At 43.2% G+C, this 21,107-nt stretch overlaps 1 protein-coding gene across 1 annotated transcript in view; it reads left to right on the top strand.

Annotated features, from left to right (window-relative positions):
* Positions 1-2,245: 2,245 nt before the first annotated feature.
* pcsk5a (proprotein convertase subtilisin/kexin type 5a) overlaps positions 2,246-21,107 on the top strand; it is a 35,838-nt gene continuing 16,976 nt past the window's right edge. The window contains exons 1-21 of the mRNA XM_053869512.1: positions 2,246-2,395; positions 4,694-4,798; positions 8,544-8,592; positions 8,697-8,866; positions 9,156-9,229; positions 9,970-10,064; positions 10,184-10,356; positions 10,419-10,616; positions 10,864-10,964; positions 11,033-11,136; positions 11,456-11,576; positions 11,788-11,976; positions 14,309-14,445; positions 14,540-14,665; positions 14,835-14,937; positions 15,069-15,259; positions 16,924-17,008; positions 17,909-18,012; positions 18,078-18,216; positions 19,481-19,596; positions 20,939-21,041. Of these exons, the coding sequence (XP_053725487.1) occupies positions 2,246-2,395; positions 4,694-4,798; positions 8,544-8,592; positions 8,697-8,866; positions 9,156-9,229; positions 9,970-10,064; positions 10,184-10,356; positions 10,419-10,616; positions 10,864-10,964; positions 11,033-11,136; positions 11,456-11,576; positions 11,788-11,976; positions 14,309-14,445; positions 14,540-14,665; positions 14,835-14,937; positions 15,069-15,259; positions 16,924-17,008; positions 17,909-18,012; positions 18,078-18,216; positions 19,481-19,596; positions 20,939-21,041 (2,633 nt within the window). The remainder of the gene's footprint in view (positions 2,396-4,693; positions 4,799-8,543; positions 8,593-8,696; positions 8,867-9,155; positions 9,230-9,969; positions 10,065-10,183; positions 10,357-10,418; positions 10,617-10,863; positions 10,965-11,032; positions 11,137-11,455; positions 11,577-11,787; positions 11,977-14,308; positions 14,446-14,539; positions 14,666-14,834; positions 14,938-15,068; positions 15,260-16,923; positions 17,009-17,908; positions 18,013-18,077; positions 18,217-19,480; positions 19,597-20,938; positions 21,042-21,107) is intronic.

The following is a 21,107-nucleotide window of genomic DNA, read 5'->3' as shown; positions in this document are numbered from 1 at the left end:
GGTCTGAACCCATAGACAGCCATGATAATAATCAAGCTAGGTCAAGAGGGAGTGTCAACCGATGATGCGGATCCTGGAAGACAAAGACTTCCTTACTCCCTGTTTTTATGTTTATCTACATGTCATTTTGGACATATTCAGATTTACTGGGCGACACTCACTTCATCGTTGTGATCGTTTATGCTAATGTGCGCAAAATATTGCATAACCTTCAGCAGAAAATGTTGACTTTTTGCTAAACAAAAATGGGTTTGAATTTGCCGTCGTGAGCAGAACATGAAACTTTAATCTTTACGGTCTTCTCATAGACCTGGGGCAGCGTCCCTGCCTGACCCACTTAAAGCAGGAGATGTTTAAAATACAGGGATATCACTTCACAAACTGCCGTGTGGCCCAGGGGAAAGGCTTTTGGCCCAAAATAATCATCTCTGGCCCCCGAGGCAAACATTATCCCCCTCCAAACACATCAGCGTAACACGCCCCGTGTGTCACAATGTGCTGCACTGCGAACGACCAGGCTTTTATGGAGCCGAGATTGTCTAACATGATTTTAGGGGTGGTGGCATCACACGACCCTCCTGGGAGGATTTATTACAGTTTGACCTCAGGTTTGTCCAGGAGATTATGAATGTTCCACTGAGCAGTGACCTACTGCAAATACAGAGAAGAGACAGATCCTGCTATTATTCTGTGACCTGCCGAGCTGCTTCCATCCATTCTCATGAATCTGAGGTCAAGCAAACACCGACATCAGTATTACACTTCCATACAATGACTGTTCTCAATGTCCTTCCTCTGGTTTCTTTGTCACAGTATCAAGGAAGATGATGAAACCCTGCCTTGTTGCTTCTTACTTTCCTTTCCAGCTTCATACTTTCCTTTCCTTTTAAGTGATTCTTTTTGTTTGTTTGGGTTTTTTTTTTTTAAAGATTTACATTTCATTCATTCAGTACTATTTTTTTATCATTTTTTCTTATGTTATTGTTACGGATCCCGGTTGTGGTGACTGCATGAACAAAAATGATGCAACTGAGGAATGATAAATGAATGTCAGCAGAGAAAAGATGATGTGCACAAAACTCCAGTTGACTTATATTAGAAAAAAATGATACTTACACCAAGTTCTCATACATTATATATAAAAATAAATGATCCGCAAAACACACATACAAAAAATATAAATCTTTAAATTAAATCTGTGCAAACAGATGCAATTTACTCCAAATAATACAAATAATAGTAGTGTCAAAACTATTACACTACCCCTTCTCATCCCTGATCTATCCCGGAACTATTTTCTTACGTATAAACATTGTGAGGAAAATAACACATAAAACCCAGGACACTGACCTGAGAAATGATAAATGAATGTCAGCGGAGAAAAGATGATGCACACACTTCAAGTTCCAGTTGACTTAAGACGGGAAGCCCGGATGTTCCTCCCCGATCCCAACCGGAAACCTTGACACCGTCTCCTCCACTGCGCACATTTTCCTTCAAAGATTTTTTAGAATCAAACACATGAAACATGAAAAATATATATTTATGCAAAATGGCTTGCAAAATAATGTGTATTTTAAATTTTGCTTCACTACTTGAATTTCCACTAATGTGGATTTACCACATTACCGTTTTTTCTTTTTTCTTTTTTTTTATTACCATAGAAAGTAGCAAACCTGGTGAAACAACTCTTTGCCTTTATGATGCCATGGAGAGTCCTCACCAACACCAGGAGTGTCCCTCCAGCTGAACTCCTTTCAGTCTGTTTGACCATATTCATTACCAGTGTGCAATTACGAGCTGCTCATGTTGTGAAATGCATACGATTTCCAAACTCTCTCACACATTCCAGTCTGCCAACAATGGCCATCTGAAGTTAGGATGTCTGCACGATCCTAAAAGGACAAATAAAAGGGGGCTGTCTGTCTGATTGAAATGCTTCTTCCAGAGGGCGAAGAGAGGTGCAACAGTGAGCTCACCAAAACACGCCACGCGAAACCTGGCCGCCATGTTGAACCAGTCATTTGATATCTGCCTGCTCCCAGGTGAAGGACACTCCTGCCATCTTTGCTAGATAAGCTTCCTTCCGTCTCAGCAGAACATCAGATGAATCTTGTTAATTAAGAGCATCATATTTTACTCTGGCTCTTCTTTCATAATCTGATAATGAACAAAACTATCGGCTGGTGGTGCAGGTGAGTCACCGGAGTGAATACAGATAGGCCGACTCTTTATAGCAGCAATGATGGAGCTCTTTTTAGCTGCTTGCTTTGGAACCGTCTTGCACTTCTCTCGGGCTGATATTTACACCAACGACTGGGCCGTAAAAGTTACCTCGGACTCAAGATTTGCAGATGGATTGGCCAGAAAATATGGATTCCTGAATTTGGGACAGGTACGTTTATTGTGACATAATTATACTTTAACAGATTATTAGCAAGAAACGTGAAATATTTTGCACTTAAGATATTAAAAGTGCATGTAAGGAGTGTTAAATAAGTTTTGGGATCCAAAGAATCATCCTCTGGCAACCATCTTTTCATACTTGTGTGTCAACAAATATTCCATGCACTGTGTGTCTATAGTAAATACCTTCTACAGTTATTTCCCAATTAACTTACTGTTAACAATTATTGACCAAAACCCTTAAAGCTAGGGGAACTAGGGCCAAACCAAAAGTCTGAGGATATTCAACTAAACAGGATCCCAAATATGAAGCGGGTAAGTGCCTTTTAGAAATGATAGAGAAATAAAGTCTGTTTTAATGTCATCATTTCATGTCAAAAGCTCCAAATCCTGACACAACGGCAACGAAATGGTTGCACCAATCTGAATTCTGTTCTATTTATTTATTTGTTATTCGTTAATATTTATTGTGTATTTCGCCTCAAACCAACTTGTAATTTATTAGTGATAATGTTAATGTGACTGCATTTGGTGTCATGAACTGGTGAGGATGTTTGCTCAGAGGAAGTCAAGGAGAACTGGAGGATGGGAGGAGAAGAGGTCACACGTGAAGAGCATTTCCTGTGTGAATGACTCCCAACTCTGGAGAAAAATGGAGTCCTAAAGGTTCATCTTTCTCACTGGGTTGTGGTGCGAAACTGGACTCATCCTACTATGGGGTGTTCAGAGAATGGAACCACTCGGCTCATAATTCCAATGTTGTTTTGCTCAACTGCACGCAGTTAATGCAACCAAAATGTTCCTAGATTTATTATTAGATTTATTGGGATAATAATCAATTTGCTGTGCAACTCAAGTTACACCAGAGCAAAAAAGATGATCTAGTTCAAATATTTGAATTGAAGAGCCAAAGTAAAAGCAGACTCAAAATGCCTCCATGTAAATCGATAAATGTCTTTCTCTGCCAATATGAGATTCACACCCTCAAATGAATTCAACACCAACCTAGATTTGTTTCGATGCTACATCAAGCCAGTCCTATAATAACTAGAATAAACCTGTGCATACTGCTCACTTGACTCGCTCCTCTTGCTCTTCTTGCATGGATCCTTGTGCTTTGTGTTATGTTAACCGATAAAAGAAGAACAGCAGCACATGAACTCTGCGTGAGAAGGTTTCATCGCGTCTGCCATTTTTGTTTCGCTCTAAACAAAAAACGATTGCATCTCAGGCGAAACGCTAATTCATGAGAACACGATAAATTTCAGAGCTCATGTCACCTTCTCCAAATAAAAACAAGATTCATGCAGATTTAATTAGAGAACTGAGTTTCAGCCTCTTTATAATATGCGATGACATATTTATAAAAACAGGGTCATTGTAAATACCCGACTGGAGCGGAGGCATACTGTAAATTGTACTTTACGGGATGTGAGGTGTCGTAAATGTCAGCGTCTTTAATGCACAGTCAACAACCGCTGGACAGAAATATAGCCAATATCCAACCACCGTTTAGGAAACCTTTGAAAAGGAACCTGATGAAAAAGCTTTTCCTATAGTGTGGCATGTGTAGGAGGCAAGATAGTAAAAAAAAAAAAGCTTTTATTACTTACAAAGTCAGAGGCAGTTTGTGTCTGGGTAAGAAGGTTAAAACAAGCTGCCAAAAAACTCGTTCTGCTCTCCCACCTCCTGAACCCAATTCATTAACTTGCTAGGAACATATTTTATCCGTTATCCAACCGGACGACCTTGAAGATACGATTCCTTGCATTCTTCTTTCTCTTTATAACAAGATGATGATTCAGCATATAACGTTTTTTTTTCCCCTTTCTAATTCGTTTATTTCATGTATTTATGGAATTGTTATTCATTTACCTGAACTTGACTAAATCATTTTCCAGTTCCATAAAGAAATGGCCTCAACTGAGTGACAGAGTTGCAATACCAATAACAGCGGTTATTCACAAATGGGATTTAATTTATGAGTCTCAGCACAAACTTAATTGAAGTATCCCATCAATGGCAGAGGGCTGTTGACCTCTCACCTCCATTATTAAACTTTTATTAAAATTTGATAACGCCGCGCTCGTCCGTCTGCAACACAAAGGTGCAGTGTGTGTGGACGCGTCTCCTCGTCTGAAAACCTATCACGGGTGTAGCGTTTCCATCTCCATGAGAGACACCAGGGGAGATTCATAATTAAACAGCACTGAAAGATTTTCTCCTTCAAATAAATGATTGTTTCTGTTGCTTTTTCTTTTCCTCACTGGACGTCTTGTTCTCACAGATCGGAGAGCTGAAGGACTATTACATGTTCCGGCACCTGGAGACGCCGAGAAGGTCCGTTGAGCCCAACAAAGGAGCGACTGCTGGGATCACCAAGGAGACGGAGGTATCGTGATGAGATAGGAGGAGAGCAGGAACAGTGTCCTGGATTATTAATCAGCTGCCGACCTTCCAACAATGAGCTCGCGCATGTGCACCCTACACAGCCGCACTCGTCATCTTACCATAGAATAGACCTAAATATAGTTCAGAGCAAAGAGGGATGAAGCCACCGAGCCCTCTAACCAAGGCGCAGACAGCCAACCTGTGACCTCTTGGCAGCGATACGTGAATCAAAACTGAGTAATGAATAAATACTCATGAAAACCCGCAGAAGGAAAAAGAGACGGCAAACGTTACGGCCTCAGATCTAGGGGTATCTGGTTGGCGACAATAGATCTCAGCTGTATACAATCTGCCGAAAATCCGTGAAGCACGCGAGAATGACACGAGTCAGTTTCGCTCAGCTCAGTTGTTTTTGCAGTTTGTTTCTTCCACAAGGAAAACATAATTCAACATTTTCAAAATACATTTGAAGCAACAAAAATAGGAGACAATAGTTATGTTTGCACATCAAGACAATATGAGTGGTAAATAAAAGGATTCAAACCCCTAATACAACAATTTATACCTTCACACACGCTACCCACGTGGTATTGACCGTTTCTATATTAGCTTCAGAAACCTGGTGACTCTCATTGCAAGGGTGCTTACCTCAAGCAGACATACAGTCACTCGCAAACAATTCACATTTACTCTCACGAGATTAGGAGCATGTATGCCTAGCTTTCCCTGCTTACCTGTGAAGCACGTGAGAACGACACCAGTCAGTTTCGCTCAGCTCACTTGTTCACTGAGCTGCGCATGAGTCATGTGCCTCATGGCGCATGTGCACCAACTCCTGGATAAATAATGATCCAGCTTTTTCCAACAAAACAGAAAACATATGGTGTTACTTTCAAAAATAGTGGGTGAATTTTTTTTTGTTGTTTACACTAAGATAAAACAGTCTGTCAAAGACAGCCCATTCTCACTGTAACATCGATGAGTCGTGACCATCAAGCTTTGTGTCAGCTCAGCCAGGTATTCCAACATCCATAACAACAGTCCCGAATGTAACGTCATTCATTACCGGTACCTGCAAGGCTCAAACACCTACTACATTACACTCACTCCTGTGAAGAAATATAGTAACGTTGCTATTTATACCCACTTACCTGACACTCCTCCTCAGTGAAGGTACAGGGACCAAAACATCACGTTTCATGGGCTTTAAATAGCAAACACCAACCCCAATCGATGAAACAATGGATGCTGATTCATTTTCAACATAGAGCAACCATAAAATGGGACAACAGAGAAAAAGATATTAAATATAGAAGCCTTGTATGACTTGATAGGAAAAGCCTGTCATGCAAATCAAAGCAAATATTAAAAGAGACTGAGGCAAACGGTGAGAAATTGGAAATTTAAAATGTTACACGTCAACAGAATAGATTCAATTGAGACCCATGCAATACATATAGAAATCCTCATCAAGGTGTGGAGGACTTCATCACTGCTTCTTGAAGATACTGTACCACTGGCTCCATCAGACTGGTTCTCTGGGTTGAGATTGACATCCTGCTTCAGTTGCATGAGATCAGGCGTCCTCCGTCTCACCGCCGAGGCCAGGATGGCACAACCATAGAGGCATGAGGCCATTTTAGTTGGCCACTGTGAAGAAGCACGTGTTGCTTCAGGTAGGAGGATCAAGGGTGGATTCTCCCTGGAGAGCCTCAACCTCTTCACAGGGTGTTCCAGACTATTAAAACAGTCTGATGTTCCGACATAAATAAAATTCAACTGATTAACTTTAAAAGCCAAATTAAATCTACACCTGAACATTATCTGCCCCACTCAATTATTAACTTAGGTCATTCATGTTGTTATAAAGAGGCAGTGAATACATCTAACTCATGTCACCACAGGCTCATGCACCAATGAGAGCCGCTGGATAAAAGAAAGGCTCGTACTTAACACAGGGTTTAACATTTTTACGAGCCAAGATAAGATCTCTGGAGTGGAGCAGCCCTGCTTTGTTTCTGCCGCCACTTCTATTATTCATCACAAGAATTAATAGTTAATAGTAAAGCATCAATTGTAGCTGCTGACGGTTTGAATTCGATTATGTTGGTTTGCACAGCCGCGGAAGATAAATCCTGACGTCGAGTAATTCATGGAGGAGGAAAGTCGAAAGAAGTTCACCACAATAACTAAGTTGTTAAAAGTTTTTGCAACCCCTGTCATATTTATGACATCATATGTCGGGATGTTTAATCATTTGCTTCCAAGGAGAATTCAGAGGGCAGCAGGATATGTTTCGATGTGAACAAATGGGCTTAGCTCGAGGTGGAACTTGGGTGTTGTAGTTTATTTGTGTTTGTTTTTTTGTTTTTTTATTTACTGTGTTATTATATTTTTACTGAGTTCGAAAAATGAAACGTAACCTGAGCAGACACTGAACTTCAATAGAGCATTTCCGAGAACTGACTTTTAAAAATAACAAATAGGGCGCCAACACAAAGAATTCGGCTGATTCCCTTTGCCAACATCTGTGATTCTTTAATGAGAACTGACCCAGTCACAGACTGCATGGAGCAACTTTTTAACTGTAGCAACTACTGTCTTGGAAGTTGAACACAAGGACAGATCATTTGTTGCTTCCAGTGCTTTGTTGCTTGAACATGCTGAGGTCTTGTATTCACCTGGACAAGTTGTTGAATTAAGCTGTTTTATTTAGTTGAAGGACAAATCGTTCATTTCTCTGGATGAGCTTTAGTCGTGAGCGTGACCAGTCCTTCAGAAGATCCAGAGGCTAATCCAGAACACCATGTGTTCTTCATCCTGTTAATAAATCCTGGTATTTTCATTGAACTCTGTCCATCTGTTTCCATCCTTCCACCCTCACCCGGGCAACATTCACCAGCTCCGACTGGAGGATCCCGTGCTCCCAGGCCAGTGCTGAGATATAATCCCTCCACCTGGTCCTGGGGCCAACCCTCGGTCTCCTCCCAGCTGGCCGTGCCTGAAACACCTCCAAAGGGAGGCCTCCAGGGGGCATCCTCATGAGATGCCCGAACCACCTCAGCTGACTCCTCTCAACACAGAGCAGTAGGGGGTCTACTCCGAGTCTCTCCCGAGTGACAGAACTTTTCTCCCGATCTCTAAGGGAGACGCCCCCTGGCCGTTGGAGGAAACTCATTTCAGTCACCTGTATCTGGGATCTCGTTCTTTCGGTCATAACCCACAGCTCATGACCATAGGTGAGGGTTGGGATGAAGATTGATCGGTAAATAGAGAGCTTTGCCTTTTGGCTCAGCTCTCTCGTACACACAACAGCGCAGTAGAGCGACTGCAATACCTCCCCCCTGCGATTCACCAACCAATCTCCTTACTCCCCCCTCACCTGAGAACAAACCCCAAGATGACTGCAAACCCTCCCCACCACAGCTGCACTTCGAAAGCAAAAACAAAGCATAACACTGGTGGAGATCAACCACCAACCAAAACACATCAGGCCTTTATCCAAGGATCTGGCCACAACTCCTACACAGATTGAACGGCCCACAATAGGGAGCCTTGCACCCGATACTCCAGACGCACCTCCCACAACTTGTCCCTGGGCACCCAATCATGCACCCTCTCTATGTCCAAGCAGACTTTTCAGATCTGTTCTTCCTCTCGCCATGTGCAGTACGAGTTTTGTATTTGAATAAATTCACACAGAGAGTCCAGTGGGTATCTGATCTGTTGTTCTGTTTTCCTTTAAGGTTGAATGGATTCAACAGCAGGTGGTTCTGAGAAGATCAAAACGGACCTCGACATTCTCCCCTAAACAAAGCCCTCGCCACTTAACTGACCGCATCCAGTTTGGGGATCCATTGCGGAACACCTCGTGGTACATTGTGAGTCCAAACCCTGCCCGAGGCGTCAAAGCTTTGAACCAAACCAGATTAATTTTTCGCTCTTGGCCTCTCAGTCTCACATGAACATCTCTGGGGCCTGGAGGAGGGGCTACACGGGATCGGGTGTGGTGGTCTCCGTTCTTGGTGATGGCATTGAGATGGAGCATCCAGATTTGAAGCCAAATTATGTAAGTGCCCCTGGGTAGACAGGCTTGCGACGGGAACATTATTCATAAGCAATTTGGCAGATCTCCGAGCGCACAAACTCATCGGTGAGACATATATTGCTGGGCGAGCTCTTGGTCCAGAGGTTCGCAGAGGTCGTCTGGGAGTATTGGAATGGACATTAAACGTCTGATCCACTTATCTGTTAAGTGACCTCGTGAATAATGCTCTTTGTGATTTGTCTGTTGAAACAGAGACAGACAGCCGATGGCATCTCACTATGTGCCGTGACTTAATATGCCTCTGATTTAGGATGTTCGGGCCAGTTCTGATGTGAAGGGACAAGAGAGAAGCCCATCAAGAAAAGACAGCAAGGCCACCAAAGAGTGAGTTCTTTGTCGGAAGTGACCCTCTCGATAGTCGGATACATTTATTTGCCACCAGTTTGATCTTGAGAAATGTCTTGTTTTCATTTTTGCTGAAAATATTACACCCGTATGCTAATGTGGTCATCTGACACTTCAGAAGGCCAAGAAGTGTAACTTTGATCATGAAAAGATCAAAATGTAATCTAATCTACCATAATATACCATCGTTCAAAACACAAAAATTGGTGCTTGAGCTCAGAATTCCATAGCTATGTGTTTACAGTCGAATTTGTCATTGTCATTTTTGGGTTGTATTTTACATAAAAATCACCACGTCATGTTGAAACTAAAGTTTTAAACAGTGGCCCTTCATTGGGACCTATCATCAGTCACCTACAAAATGTCAATTCTAATTTAATGATAATCTATGTTATGGAGAGTAGAATTCCCGGTTGAAAATCTTGTATATAAAAATTTGAGTTGTAGTAAACAAAAAAATAAAAATAAAAATTATTTTTGTTCCCCAGGAATAGAGACCCACTGAAACAACACAAACTACTTTTGGGCGAAAAACAAGTTTATACTTCAGGAGTAAATAAATAAAAATTTCTCCCTTAACTTTGATGTGAAAACCTCCTTTCCACATCAGCAGATTATAGAAACTTCGTAATTCATTAGTTTGATTCTCTAACTGGATTAGTGACGGGCAAAGCTTCCGTGCTTAGAGCTTCCAACCGTCTATCTTGTGTTTTCTGCAGCCTCAGGACGGAGCAGTGCGCAGGAGTCATCACCGCTGCTGCAAAAAGCTCACACTCTTGCAGCATAGGAGTTTCCTTCCAAGCACGTATTGGAGGTGAGCATTCTTCCTCTTAAGAAAACAAAACATATTTCTGCCATTCACATTTTCCTTTTCTTTTTTGCAATGATTGCTGTCTCTCAGTTCAGCTGGACGACATGTTTTGCTCTTTTCAGGAGTCAACATGTTGAGAGGAGAACAAACAGACGCCACTGAGGCAGCATCACTGAGCTTTCGACCTCAATACATTGATATATTTTTAGCCGACTGGGGTCCAGCAGATGATGGAGCAACTGTGGATGGACCCGGGCCTCTAGCCCGCCTGGCTCTGATGAACAGCATCATGACAGTATGACACAATACGACTGACTGACCAAAATATATGTTGTTCTAAATCACAACTGATCTCAGGGTCGGCAGGGAAAGGGTTCCATTTTTGTGTGGGGCTCGGGGAGTGGAGGTCAGAACGGCGACCACTGCTCCTGCGACGGCTACAGCAGCAGCATCTACACCATCTCTGTCAGCAGCAGCACATGGAGGGGGGGTCCACCAGAGTACATGGAGAGGTGCGCGTCCACACTGGCCACTGCTGCTGAGACAGAGGAGGTGGTGAGTCGGAGCTGGGAGGAAAAAAATGCTTCCTTGTTATTTGTTTTAAACTCTGACCAGTTGAATCTTACTAAATCACGTCAAAGTTTCACTGCATTTCACTTATTATTTATTGCTATGTGTCATTTTGCTCTAAATGCATTTTCACATCAACAATTATTCCAGCATCTGATACTTTGTCGCTGTGCCTACGTGCTCTTTAACTGGCCTGCCAGATATTTGATCCAGCATCTGCTCTGACTCACAGCTCACACTGGGTCAGAACCAGACCTGCAGCAGAGCGAAATGCGGCCCGTCCCAGTCGTCGGCCGTCGTTGCTGGAGTCGTTGCGCTCGCTTTGGAGGCCAAGTAAGTTTCAGAAGACCTCAACACGTAGTATGTGATCAGATACTACAATTTCACTTTTCATCCGTCAGTCCCTTGCTGACCTGGAGGGACATTCAGCACATTATTGTCAGAGCCTCGACACCTCGCCACCTCCTGGCCTCAGACTGGCGCGTCAATGGTGCCGGGCACAAAGGTACATCACCGTTCTTGTGCTATAAATGTCACATCCACTGTGACGTTTCATGACTGAGGCGACGTTACTTCATGTGATCAGTTTGGAGGTGAGGGAAACTATGAGGAAATAAATCAACGCTACATTTTGTCATTGCCGCTGTTGAAACACAAACATAACCTCCTTGACAGAGTTAGAACATCAGACTTGCTACTGGGACTCAATATCCTCACAGCAGATTGAAGGTTACTTTACGGTGAATTGATTCAATCCGCCACATGATCTAGATTCAGTGCAGTGTCTGTGATGAAGAGCAGCTTTTTCTGTTTGTTTCTGTCAGTGAGTCACGTGTACGGCTTTGGTCTGCTGGATGCCGAGATGATGGTGAGAGAAGCTGAGCAGTGGAAGAACGTCCCCCAGCAGCATGTGTGTGTGCAGGAAAATCCCATCCAAGCGAGCAGGTATCAACAGCACTGCGAGGCATGCCACGCTTTGAGTCAGGGCTTCCCTTGATTCCCATGACTCCATCTATTTCGGTCTCAGGATGATTCTCACACACTTAAATGAGCGTCCTTGTCAATTCTGTCCTTGTAACTCCCACTTTTCCTCTGCTGCTCCCTCCCTTCACTTTCATCCCTCGCTCCTCTCTCTCCTTCTTCTGGCTCGTGACAGAACGATTCATCCTGGCACCGCGCTGACATCTGCCATGGAGACTACAGGCTGTTCCACAGAATCCCAGCAGCACGTTGTTTATGTGGAGCATGTCATCGTCCGGGTTTCCATTGTTTGCAGTCGCCGCGGTGACCTTTCCCTCACTCTCACATCCCCCTCCGGCACTGTGTCAGAGCTACTAGCTAACAGGTAATCAAGTGACGACTGGAACTGTTGCCTCACACATCCTTTCTGTTTCTATTTTAGACTCTACCCCAAGTGCAAGCAGAGACAAAAAGAAACACTTTTTTTGAAAGGCGTTTGTACTGCGTATATGTGGCTTGCGGGAAAATGATTCAGATTCATATCTTTTCTTTCTTTTTTTAACTGACTTCAATCTGAACCTGTTCCATTAACCAAGTTGCATAATGTGTCAACAAAATCTCACTAAATGTATGTTTACAAAATGGTGAAGGAAAAGGTAATGACACAAACAGTCATGTGAGCTGAGATGAGCCAGTCTGGAGGTTGGCTGGGATGGACATCAATAAACCCTCAGTCCCAAACCTGCCATTTACATATTTTACATGTGATGGATTTTGGAATCCTAACCCTCCGTGCAAGTCCCTGCTGAATAGACCAGTGTTTTTCAACCGGGGTGCCACAGCACACTAGTGTGCGGTGAGAGAGCGTCAGGTGTGCTGTGGGAAAATGATCCCCTTTCACCTCATGTGTCCGGAGACAGAGGTGGGCGATATGATGACTTTAAACCAGCAACCAAGGTGAGGAGATCACATGGATTCACTGACGTTCTTTCTCTCCATTCCACTGTAGAGCTACAGTGTGTTGATGCGCTGATCTGTCCGTCAGTCAAAGCAGCGCTGCTGTGGTGCGCGGCGCTCCTCTTCCCACACACTCACAGCCAAGAAGCCGCTCACATGCGCAACTTCCAGCTGTTTTTAAACCTGATCCACACACTTTCACCACAGAACCATGGAGGGAGGGATCCTTGTCGGACCCGCAACGCCAAAGACTGTCCACAGAGCTAATAGAGCTAATGTGACGTCTCACTTCAAAACTTTATTGATACTCATGGACTGTCAAAGTTTGCTTTGTGGTTTTAAAGTTGGCGAAAAACTAAATGCTCAATACATGTGCTCCAAAATGTGAAGAGAGAAAGAATAATTGTTTTTTTGAAGCAAGTTCAGGCAAAGAATGTTAAACTCAGAACTACAATAAAATCATGCAAAAGAGAAGCGATAAAATCTAAACAGTTATTTAAAGTGAGTAAATACATAAATAAATCATGATATAGTTTCCCATATTGCCCACAACTTTCTGGACACATTTGAAACAAATACATTTTCTGCAATTTGTTTCTGCAAATAGCCTGGCAAAATAACAATCAAGTGTCAGTAGCTACAAATGAATAGAGATTGTCATGAAGACATATTGAAATGTCTCTAAAGTGTACCTGAGGGCCTTTGGATAGGAGCTATTGAGAGCGTACAGCAATCCAAAAAGGTATCCAAGTGCTGATGGAAGATCTGGCACATCCTTCAGGACAATGGTCTCCTCCAAAATCACAGATATGTTCTGCACCTTTGTTGATGCAGTAGGTGCAATGCAGTCCTCTAGGACAAAGAGGATGTCTACAGCGGCTCCATTGGAAGCTCGATCCACCTCCTATAAAACAAGAGCAGTACTAAAATTATGATACATTTCGGCATCGTGAATTCCTTGAAAACATTATAATCCAAAATACTCACCATGAAGCTCCACTCCTGTAACCACACCGCTAACCACTAGAGAACACAGGGCCTTGCTTTGTAACGTGGGAAACCCACCCAACCTCAACATCAGAACTGCATGATGGGAATTTTCCAATTTTGTTGTGCCAACAACCAATTGATAATTGTGCTCATTTTTGGCCATAATTGCGACACATATTATTGTCTTACATGTATTTTACTGTTAAAAGGTTGGAATTTTAATTTTCTACTTTTTTTCTACTTTTTTCTCTTTTTTACACTGTACCCCTGAATTTGCCTCTGAAGAAAATCCAGGGGCTCCCACAGTCCTGCAGTGCCCCCCTTTCGAGGGTTGACTGAAAGTGAATATGGGTTCCTCAGGCTTTGGGGGTTGCGCCCTCAGTATATATATATATATATATATATATATATATATATATATATATACACACACACACAGTATATACTTCTATATGTACAGTCATTTCTGAGAGGAACTGAACGACAGCCGTTAAATGTACAATGGAGAAAGATCAAATGGAGCTGGCGTTCGACACTTACTGTAAAAAAAAGTCATAGACGTGGTACTTTGGATACTGGAATTACTCTTGTTTGCAGTAACTGTGGTGACTGTTGTAGTAGTGAGCAGTTGGTAATTAAAGCCGCAGTAGTCATAATCATCACGGCTATTGAAATTAAAATGATAGGTGGCGTTAATAAAAGCAACAGAGCAGCAGTCGCCTGAGTTGTGGAGGAAAAATGGATAACAATGGTGCGGTGTTTTCGTCCAGGCCTCATGACAATTCCACAGAAGGATTCCACCACTGGGAATTCATGACAACCCACTGCTGGGGAGAGCAGGCTGCCGGGGAATGGACCTTGAAAATCCTGGATGGGCCGTCTCATCGGAGAAGAAAATCTGATCGAGGTCTGTTTTTTTTCCTCTCAGTATCATGAAACTAAATTACAGTGCAGGCCTTCTGGGATAGATTTCCAGTGAAGCTGTACTGGTTGTTTCACAGGGCTGCTGAAGGAGTGGTCCCTGGTGATTTATGGCACCGCAGAAAAGCCGTACCCCAAGTATCATCGCAGCGCTCGATCAGCTGAGATGCTCGTGGATAGTAACGATTCCACTGAAGAATACAGCGGTGAGTCATGTCCGCGTGACCGTATTACGCCTTCCCTCGTGACCTCTGGAGCGGCTCAGACACACACTGGCGCAGAAAAATGTGCTGATGTCGCCCCATGAATCTCAGCAACTAAATCAGCAATAACTGTTATTTTCATGACACGGCTGTGATGTATTGCCCTCTTCAGGACCATGTGACCCAGAATGCAGCGAGGACGGTTGTGAGGGGCCCGGCCCCGAGCAGTGTGTGACATGTTTACACTTGTTCCTCAAGTTCAAGAACAACACAAGGTTAGTTTGATGAAATAATGGAACTTCAGTGCTGCACTGTGCTGGATTCCATTGTTGCCGGAACGTGATGGAATGCAGGCCTCTGACTAATTCGACCCTTTCTTCTCCGGTTACATTTTAATGTATAATAGGATTTGTGTGTCGAAGTGTCCCCGGGGATATTGGGGAGACCGCCGGCGATGTAAAAGGTGCTACTCTTCCTGCGAGAGCTGCACAGGGAGTCGGCGGGACCAGTGCACCGCCTGTATCTCCGGCTACCACCTGACAGAAGGAACCAATACCTGCACTGCGTTTTGTGGCGATGGCTTTTATCTGGATCATGGTGAGGATCGATTTCTTACACATTTAATGGTTCCTTTGTGTAACGATTTCAAACAGGAAACCCACATGCAACAGGAAGGCGACTGTGACCGGAGTCAAGTCCAACAAATGTAATAATAAAAGTAACAGAATTACACTTCCACACCAGAAGGAGGTAGGAAAACAAAAGAACCAAAACGCTGACAAACGCACACGAAACAATATTACACCTCAACACCAAAGGGAGACAGAGTCTGATAAATTTAAAAAAAAAAAAAAGTCCAGGAACAGAAACAAGCGTTCATAAGCGCAAATGGAAGGGAAGAAACCAGAGTCCAGGGCACGGAAATAAGCCCAGGACTGGAGGAGAGGAACAACGGAGACCAGAAAAACTAACAAACTCAGAGCGCATGGGACAAAATGCCCACAGTGAGATAAGGAGTCATTCACAAAATGATCATGGATGGTCATACCAGGTTTAGCAGAAGCAAGGAACTGACACCGTTTGTCTTCTGGCTGGCGTTCAAGTAGAGCAGTAGGTGATGAGATGATTGGGCTCAGGTGTGTGTGTGTGTCTGTGACACCTGTATGGCGGGAAGAAGACCCCCAATCCTGGAAGAGAGGAGGAGAGAAAGGTGGGAGCAGGAAGTTGTCCAAAACAATATGACCAGACGGAGGGGGTTTGTGAAACATTGTGTGTTTTAATTTTCCTTATTTGTGACTTCTTTGATTCCAAAGATATGGCGAGCTGAACTCACGCCATATTGTTTATTTCACACAACAGCTGCTGTTGCAGTTGGCGTTCTTTTAAAAGTGTGAAGATAAATACACTAAATACACTGAGTTGGAACAGGAAGTGTTTGATGTTGCCAGCAAATATGTTGAAGCCACCCCTCTGGAAGATGGTTAGGGCACCACAGTTGAATGTTTTCAGTCTATTTAGTGGGTGCTTTTCAGTAGCGCAGCTGAAGTGAGGGTAGACATAATGGCCCACAGAAAGGGTGATCACAGCTTCAGTAACAGAAAATAATATCAGAAAGCCTTTTTGATCGTAGTTCTAAATGGAATAATAAAAGTGACAATGTGTTTTTGTACATATATTAAAACAGTAAAACTTCAAAGTTAGCAACATACTTATTTGAGTTGAAAAGTCATTTTTTGTTGTTTACCCTTCTTTGGTTTTACATTTTTCCATTTAAATTGGTGTTGCACAATGTTGCTGTATATATGAATATTAATCGTACGTGGTTGATTATGGTGGTACACATCCTGTATTTACATGTTACATCTCCTTCATGGAAAAAAAGAGCAGTGTCTGACATGCCTTTAAGGCTTGAACTGGCATTTAAACAGTAGAGACACAAGATGGATTACAGAGGAGCAAGGTCACATGATCAATACATTTCCTGTTAACATATGTCAATGATGTTTGTCCATGTTTTCCTTTAGCTCAAGGATTCCAACACAACAGGACCAGAAACTACAACCGTCAGAAACATTTAGAATTCAAACCAGTCTCAACATTAATCACCTGAATGAACCGCTCTTAATCTAAACAGGAAGTGCCGATTGCTTGCATCTGCTCCTGTCGGGCGACAGCTGAAGTAACCGCACTTGACTGGTGTGACTGAGATTGATGAATGGCTCCGATGTGTATTCCGAGTGTATTGTCTGATTTCCCCACAGATACCAACATGTGCAGAAGGTGCAGTGAAAGCTGCCTGAGGTGCACCTCCTCCAGCGTCTGCATCGAATGCAGACCCGACATGAGGTAAAACCTCAGCTGAGTTAACCAGCGCTTCTCCTCTTTCACACATATTGAACACCTCTATCCTCCCTGCACATGCACAGTGAGCTGAATCATCAAATACCACGGTTTAACCTGTACAGTACTGGAAGTACTGCGTCTTAATAGTCTGTCACTTAGACCAGTGGTGGGCAATTACATTTCTTAAAGGGCCACATTAGAAACTGTAACAGCTGTGAGGGGCCATCATCAGAAGAAAGACAGCGATGACTATAAAGCATGACGGAAAAATATCCAAAATATATACTTAGGTAACAAGGAGGAATGTACCTAAACATATAAAATGCAAGTAAGTATATTAAGAAGTGTAAATATGCCATGAAACATATTAAAATATTTCATTTTACATGCATTTAATTTAAATCAGCATAGGTATGAACCAGACTAGACTAGAAAAGGTTATTATTTCAAATGATTTGAATAAGATTTCAAGATATATATTTTAATGTCCCTTCAATGTATTTTGAGGAACAGTGGAAGTGGTGGCGGTGGTGACTAAAAGATGAAGAACAAAGAAAGGCAGAAAAATGACAAATCATAATACAGTTTTAGTCTGACATCAAAGGGGCCACGAAAATACAAGCATTGGACCGCACATGGCCCCCGGGCCATACTTTGCCCAGGTCTGACTTAGAGGCAGAGGAAGGACCAATGAGTCTATCAGGGACAGCAGATGGGAGACGAGTGTGATCACCTCTGAGGTTCATGGATGTGAGCAAAGAGGACATGAAGAGGACAAGGGAGGCTGACTTGCTGTGGCAACCCTGATGGGGAATGCAGAGAGAGTTTCTCCGTCCTTGACTCATCGCCACTTGAACTCAAGCTTGACCATGCGTGCTCCGTCTCCACATGTGCTCTCCCCAGTCTGCAGGGGAACCGCTGCAGGCAGAGCTGCACACCAGGCTTCTACCATGACCAGCAGGAAGCAAAGTGCCGGCCGTGCCACGAAGCCTGTGCCACTTGTGCAGGTGAATCAATCACGCTCCAAACGCTCCACAGCTTGTTTCCAACCATTTTTTTCACGGCGTTTCAGGTGCTGGCGCCGAGGCGTGTACTCTGTGTGCACAAGGCTACTTGATAGAGGAGTGGAGGTGTGTACCCTCCTGCAGCGCCGCGTTCTATGCCACAGAGCCAAGCCCGGAGATAGCCGACAGGCAGGGGATATGTAGGAGGTGAGCTGGCTTGTGTGTGTGTTCAGGTGTGGGTGGTTTGTTTATCTGTCGATGACAGGTCTGTTCTGGTGGAGCAGCTTCAGTGCTGAGTTTTTCTTCACTCATTCAACTATTAAATGTATTAATATTCATTTTGAAACGTGTGTAGTATCACAATCATTTCCAATCATCATCATCCATCTGACTTTAGATTGAGATGTCACTTCTATTGCTGACAAACCTTCCATGGCAGCAGCTATTCATCCACATCTCCTTCTTCTTCTTTCCCTTTCGGCTTCTCCCTTCAGAGGTGGCCACAGCAGATCATCTTCCTCCATCTCACTCTGTCCTCTGCTTCCTCTTCTCTCAAACCTACAAATGTCCTCCTTCACCACCTCCATCAATCTCCTCTTTGTCCTTCCTCTCCACCTTCTGCCTGGCAGTTCCAACCTCAACATCTTCATCTACCAATGTAGTGTCTCTCTCTCCTCTGTACATGTCCAAACCATCTCCATCTAGCCTCTCTGACTTTGTCTCCTAAACACCTGAGCACACATGCTGTCCCTCTGATCTACTGAGCTGTTCATTGACATCGACGTGGGTGCCCAAATCCCTTTTAATGACCTGGACTTTCTGGTCAAAGGTGAAGATACGTAAAGGTAGTTTGACAAAACAAGGAGAATTGCCTGTGGCTGAGCTCATTACAGTCTGTACTATTTACCAAAAGCACAAAAAAAGCATGTTTCCTCCTTCCCACTCAGAAGCAGACCATTTTAGTCAGCACTGAAGGTCACAAACCACATCATTGGTGCAGAGCAGTGTTAAAATACTCTACTTACTGTAGTGAATAAACTTAAATTGGGTAATTTATTTTCATCTGTGGCAAACAAAGAGCTGAAAAGGTGTAATATGCAGTCTGTGTTTGTCATGTTTTTTCTTCTCTGTTTTGCTTTGTTGTTTTATTACCGTCGGCTGCATGAATCGAGCCTGAGATCACCAATATAATCACACTGTTTTTCTGGCGTCTTTTCTTGTTGCCACTCTGCCTCTTTACTGCTGATTCATAATACAAACTGTCGATCAAAAGTCATGTAACTTAGAAGAGAGAATGAATATGTATTTCAATAACCGATCACTGACTTTGCATGTTACAGTAGAACCCACATTTTCATTTGTCTTCTTGTTCTTAAAGACTCTCAGATCTGCTTATTGGGAAGCTGTTTAGTGGACCTTTTCCGCCTCATAACATTTCCGTCCAGATGTCCTAAGTGTTGGTGCTCCTCAGGTGCGATGCCAGCTGTCTCACCTGTGTCGGCCCGAGCAGGCAGAACTGCAGCAGCTGTTCCAGTGGACATCGCCTGGAGAACGGAGTCTGTGTTGTTAGTTCCCTCTGTGCAGACGGTTAGTCAACCATCATGTGCTCTGTGTATTAAGTAGTGCAAGATTTTGAGACAAGGAACTCTTGAAGACTTCATCACATGCATTGTGTGAGACAGCGCCAAGCTGCGTGCAGAACAATTATTATCATTATAAAACACAGCACCATCAAATCAGTAAAAGCAGCGTGTTGCTGCTGTTGTTCAGTCAACGTTGTTGTTTTTTTTTGGCTGCAGACGGTTGCTAGAGGTTTGCTGACTCCAGGAATGTAGCAGGTTTCCCAGACATAGCCTATCAAGAACAAGCTTCACTGTACATGTAGGACAATAATAGAGGAGGGAAATGGCCTACTTGGCAGATCTGGGTTTTTCTCATTAAATATTCAGCACTTCTTTAAAAAATCTGTTTGACATTGAATTTTATCTTGGAATGCGATGTCCTTGTCTCAGCTTCGCTCCTCACATTTCCCCACACATCACTGTGCCGATGATTTTTCAATTTGAATGAATTGGGTATATGACTGAATCAAATGATGGACCCATACATACATTTAAACAACAAAATATTGTTTATTTTGCATCAGTGTGACAGTAGCACAATAAATCAGGATGGTGTCTATAATCAAGGTTTTATATCACCATTTTTAAACTAAAGCTCTTTTCATGTCTTGAAGATATTTGTATAAGAATTTCAATTTTATAAGAATTTCAAGTACATTCAGAGTAGTAGTGGAAACCCTGGCTCCATTGAGGCCCAGGAACTCGACTGATTGATATCCATCAAATGATGAAGCTTCTCTCCATCGAACAATATGGTTTTATTGCAGGAAAACCTCAAGCTGTATGTAGATGTATGACCCCTAATGATAATATGTATTAGAATAGATATTTCTGTTGTCCAATGACAGATTTAAAAATAACATTTCAAGCACTCTTGACAGTTAAGCCAGTTAGAGGTTCTTCTTCTCACAGCTTGTGGCCCCAGCAAGTCAGTGTGTGTGACTCGGATGATGATCGAGTGGTTAAGATGGAGGAGGCTGACTCGCTCGGATCACACCAGACGGGGTGTACTGTACATCATGGGATGTTCTTCTTCTGCACAACAGGACTAGCACATCCCATGGTGTACGAATATGTTCTGCTATAAAACTAAACCGTAGCTATTCAAGCAGCCAATTCCCCGACACGTGTTGTCTTTTTAGTTCCAGTTTCCGGTGCCAATTTGGTAATACAGCGACATGTGACGTCCGCCTGCCACTTTCAAGGCTCCTTCTCTTTAATTGCGACATCAAATATGAATGGGAATGAGGGAAACTGCTGTGCCACTGCGTGATATTTGATTTGCATCTTTCTTGTTCTACTACCAGGAGAATTCCAGGACTCCAGCGGGAAGTGCCACGCATGTGATGCAACGTGTCTGAAGTGCAGAGGGCCGCAAGACGGAGACTGCATCAGCTGCGTCGCTTCACGGTGGGTTGGAGTTTTGCTGTTCCCATTTGGGGTCAGAGGGGGAATGAATTTGTCATGTGGCAGTGT

The sequence above is a fragment of the Synchiropus splendidus genome, chromosome 1, assembly GCF_027744825.2.
Source record: "Synchiropus splendidus isolate RoL2022-P1 chromosome 1, RoL_Sspl_1.0, whole genome shotgun sequence".
In the NCBI taxonomy this organism is placed as follows: Eukaryota; Metazoa; Chordata; class Actinopteri; order Syngnathiformes; family Callionymidae; genus Synchiropus; species Synchiropus splendidus.
This window is presented reverse-complemented; position numbering and strand designations above follow the sequence as displayed.